Raw genomic sequence first — 4,273 nt, 5'->3', positions numbered from 1 at the left:
CCCTTACTTCCGGTGTCCACCACCGGGTTTGGGGATTGCCACCACGACAGGCACCGGAGACCTTACGGCCACAGCTCAGAACGGCCACATCGACAATGGAGGTGGAGAATATGGTCCACTCGGACTCAATATCTCCAGCCTCCCCCGGGATCTGGTCAAAGCTCTGCCGGAGGCGGGAGTTGAAGATCTCTCTGACAGGGGATTCTGCTAAACGTTCCCAACAGACCCTCACAATACGTTTGGGTCTGCCGAGTCTGTCCAGCTTCCCCCCCCGTCATCGGATCCAGCTCACCACCACTCGGACACTCTCTTCACCCGAGTGTCCGAGACATACGGCCGGAGGTCAGATTAACATTCTGAAAAAATGTGACTATTTGGAGTTATGAGGGGTGGCAAGATAATCTAGAGGTACCCAAAATTTAACATTAAATGACTGGAAACGAACAAAATGAGCAGCTATGGACACTTTAGAGAAGAGTGAATATTGGGCTTATGATTGATGATTGCTTGCAAAATATTGCTCCTTATCTGCTTTATAATGTGATAATACTGTATTTCATTGTTGTTTTTGGCGTCATCTGCTTTCCTCAAATGGCCAAAAGTAAAATCAGTTAATGCAACTTTAAAACTGTAAGTGCCAAGGGAAAACATGGAACCTAACCTGCGTCCACCATGGTAATGCTGTCACTCTGAACCTGTTTGTTTTTAGCTGCTCCATTCACTGTCTGTACTGAGTGATCCACATACTTGTGACTGCCCATTCTGTTCCTGCAAACTTCAGCATACTGACTGTTTCTCTCTCTGTGAAAACAAAGCGAAGATGACACCAGCTTATTAAAATCACAAAATATGCATTTTTCAATTAATCTTCAATAGAAAGAAACCACATACTGTATATTCCACAGTCACATAGTGCATCAGTATGTGTGTCCAATAATGTAAAGAATCTCTAGGCTGTACTTTCCTGCTGGTGAAAAGCTTTACTGTAGCTGCAAGTGCAAGTCTATTCTTCTTGTGCATTGGTGTGTTTGGTATTTTCTCATCTGAATGAATGTCTTTACACTGAGGTGGGAGGAGAGGTGCAGTTGAGGCTGTGTTTATGCTAACTACAGTAAGCACCACAGTGCCATTTTGATGCTCATTTACACTACAACCTGCTCAAACCACCTTTTAATTGCAATTTTCCTAATAACAGTCTAGGCTATGAAGCAGGAGAGCAGCTACCCAAATATGTTTTCAGGACAACACTACTTGAAATAAACCATTAAATTCACAACAGATTCACTGTGAATAATTTATTGTGAGATTGTCTGAATTATGAAATGGTTGACTGTTTAAAAAGATTATTTTTAAATAATAAAAATAAACTAGTCCTTAATATGTGGCTCTATATACAAATATGATCAAACAGGGTTGAATCACAACGCATCATGTGTCCCTATAGGGTGCAGCTGTGAGTAAATGAGTATATACTTGTTTTTCCTGCACAAAGCTAGTCAGTCATATCAGCAGAGTGAATACTTGTGTACAGTACTTCTACATTAAATATTTTTTCTCAGCACAGTTTAGAAATGGAATATATAGTTAGTAGGAGAATATAAGGAAAGAATTTTTCATCCCAGCATCTCAAATATTTCAGTAGATAGGTTCATGGCAACGCTGCACCTCAGACAGCACATCAGTTTCCTTCTGTGAATGCTTTCTCTCACAGAGCTTCTCCAGCTAAGACATCATGATGCTCAGTACTGTATGTGCCGATGGCAGTGGTCACCAAAATTGCAAAAAAAACAGCTGGACACACCTACATGGAGTTCACGTGGAGTATACATTTGCATTTGTCTCGGTGCCCTATTTCAGAAAATTATGGCCCTCCGTTAAAAAGATTAAGAGTGGTGGGGCTTCCTTATGGGAGGTCTTGGAACAGCACTACTCACAGCTGCATTTGCACACATTTTGGATCTTTTTTAAAACATTCAGAAGAAAAGGAACTTTACTCACATGATAGCTTTTGCATCATCAGCATCTGCTGACACAAAAGTATTGGGTATGTCCAGCAGAGAAATTGTGCTTGTTTCAGACAGATAGACATCTATGATATCTTTCAACATTTCTTCTGTCACCTGTTCTTTGACAATCTCTCGTTTCTTCTGCACATCTGGCAGAGAACAAAAGACAAAAAATGACACTTTCACAGAATAATACATATTACAGCTCTCTGTTACAGTGAACGGTGATATTCAATTATCATGTAATCTTGAAGATGCAACTGTATGTTGACACATTTAATTACTTAAATTAACTTGCTGACATGTACAACATTAAAAGGTGGAGCTCAAAAATGATGAATATAGTAATCAAAAGAAATAAAGAACAAAAACTAATGGCAGCCACTTTATTAGGTACACCTGTACAGTCATATTCACTTCAATACAACACTTCCACCTGAACATGTCTTTATGAAGCTCACAATGTTTCAGTTTTTAGTGAAACTGTCATAAATGTATCAATTCAATTCTATGTTTATTACTAAGGTTATAGTTAAAGGTGGTGTTGTACTTGACTATGTTATATTCAGAGATGTCTATAGTTTTGTCCTCCCCAGCTACATACATGAGAGTCAGAATATTAGGAACACCTCTAAATATAATGTAGTCACCACCTTTAACTATGACCTCAGTAATAAACATATAGCTGAATTGATACATTTATGAAAATTTAACCAACAACTGAAACACGTTGAGCTTCATAAACACAGATGTTAAGGTGGAGGTGATGCACTGAAGTGTGTACAATTGTACCTAATAAAGTGGGCAGTGAGTATGTGTGAACAAAAAACAAAGTATTCAACCTGGTAAGTTGATGGGCATGTCTTGTTTGGAGAATGTATTCTCAATCTCCTCATTCATCGACTCTATTGTCGACTGGGTGGATATTCTGCTGCTGCCCAATACTGACCTGGGTAACAATTTTTACAAGATAAAAAATGCGGAATGTTCCACTTTACACAAGGTACAAACACATGCCAAACACAGCTACCATAGGCTATATGATACACTATCTTCCTTAACAAAATCGCTGGTGGTTTTCCTTAGTTTTCCTAAACTTGACATATGTAATCAACAGGTCATAACATCTTAACTGGCTGTATGTTCCAACAGCTGTGCCATGGTACCTGAAGAATGGCATTATGAGGCCCCCAGTGGTGCTTGTCTGGTCTGATGCTGATCCACCAGGGATTTCTTCCACAAAGAACCAGCTGGCTTTGGCCTGCACTGCTCCTGGAGCTACCTGGTACAGCGGCCGAGGGGTGACATCATTGTTTCCTTCATCAAACACCTGCAAACAGGATAACAATTAGGTATCCGTGCTAATATATTGTGGCGACCCAGTGAGGGGGGTTATGTTGTTAGGTATTGCAGGCTGTTACGTTATTCATGTCGCTTTAAGAGACTGTTGAATTATGGGGGTTCTCATGTGGAAAAAAGGAGGAAGAGCCAGGGCAGAAAAACAAGTGTGTGATTGTTACCTGTTCTGTGTGTGAGTTGCTCTACGTTGTTGAGGAAGGAAGAGAGCTAATAAAGAGTTACAATGGAGTCTGGTGAAGCTGCAGCAGACTTGCCTAAAAAGGCAAGTGTGGATTTATCTGTCTCCATTGCGCAACAGGTTAGTCTCCAGTTAGGCCTAGGTCACTCTAGGAATCATTACAGTGGTGTCAGAAGTGGGATACGAGCGCAGGGAGCTGCCCGCTGTCGCGGCGGCACTGCAGAGACGTTTTGGCCAAAGAACAGCAACAGAGCAGAGCCATGACCAGCTAGCCAGTCACCAGCGCAGGGAGAGAGAGAGTCTAGGAAGCTACGCTGCTGACATCCAGCTGTACACCAGGCATGGCTACCCTTCCTTCTCACTGGCTGCTCGGGAGGAGCTAAGCCTGCATGCGTTTTTGCGGGGTCTGGGCCCCGAGAGACTACACCAGCATGTCCGCCTGACATCACCCAGCTATTTGGAGGAAGCACTCCGTGAAGCACAGCGGAGGAGGTGTTGATAGATTGCCTGCGCACCTGGCTAGAGACTGCCATGCCCCAACTCCAAGAGCCAGGGGGCTGCCACCATTGGGAAACGACAGCTGGATGGGACATTGCGGGCCCCCCATCCCAGTTAGTGGCACCCCTCCAAACGTTGTACGGTGGCCAGCCATGGTGGGTACACAAGGGGACTGTACATTGTCTGCAAACTCAAAGGTCGGACCTGTCGAGCCCTGGTAGATACAGGGGCC

At 42.9% G+C, this 4,273-nt stretch overlaps 1 protein-coding gene across 6 annotated transcripts in view; it reads right to left on the bottom strand.

The window, feature by feature from the left end:
- Nucleotides 1-4,273, bottom strand: part of dnai4 (dynein axonemal intermediate chain 4) — a 19,146-nt gene that overhangs the window by 8,617 nt on the left and 6,256 nt on the right. For all 6 annotated transcript variants that reach the window (XM_020619593.1, XM_020619588.1, XM_020619589.1 and 3 more), the window contains exons 3-6: nucleotides 3,173-3,336; nucleotides 2,849-2,955; nucleotides 1,999-2,155; nucleotides 662-801 (exon numbers count right to left, since the gene is read on the bottom strand). In XM_020619593.1, coding sequence (XP_020475249.1) covers nucleotides 662-801; nucleotides 1,999-2,155; nucleotides 2,849-2,955; nucleotides 3,173-3,336 — 568 coding nt within the window. The remainder of the gene's footprint in view (nucleotides 1-661; nucleotides 802-1,998; nucleotides 2,156-2,848; nucleotides 2,956-3,172; nucleotides 3,337-4,273) is intronic.

Source organism: Monopterus albus, unplaced genomic scaffold, assembly GCF_001952655.1.
Source record: "Monopterus albus unplaced genomic scaffold, M_albus_1.0 scaffold223.1, whole genome shotgun sequence".
Taxonomy (NCBI): domain Eukaryota; kingdom Metazoa; phylum Chordata; class Actinopteri; order Synbranchiformes; family Synbranchidae; genus Monopterus; species Monopterus albus.
The sequence above is the reverse complement of the archived record's forward strand: the minus strand, read 5'-3'. Positions and strand labels throughout refer to the sequence as shown.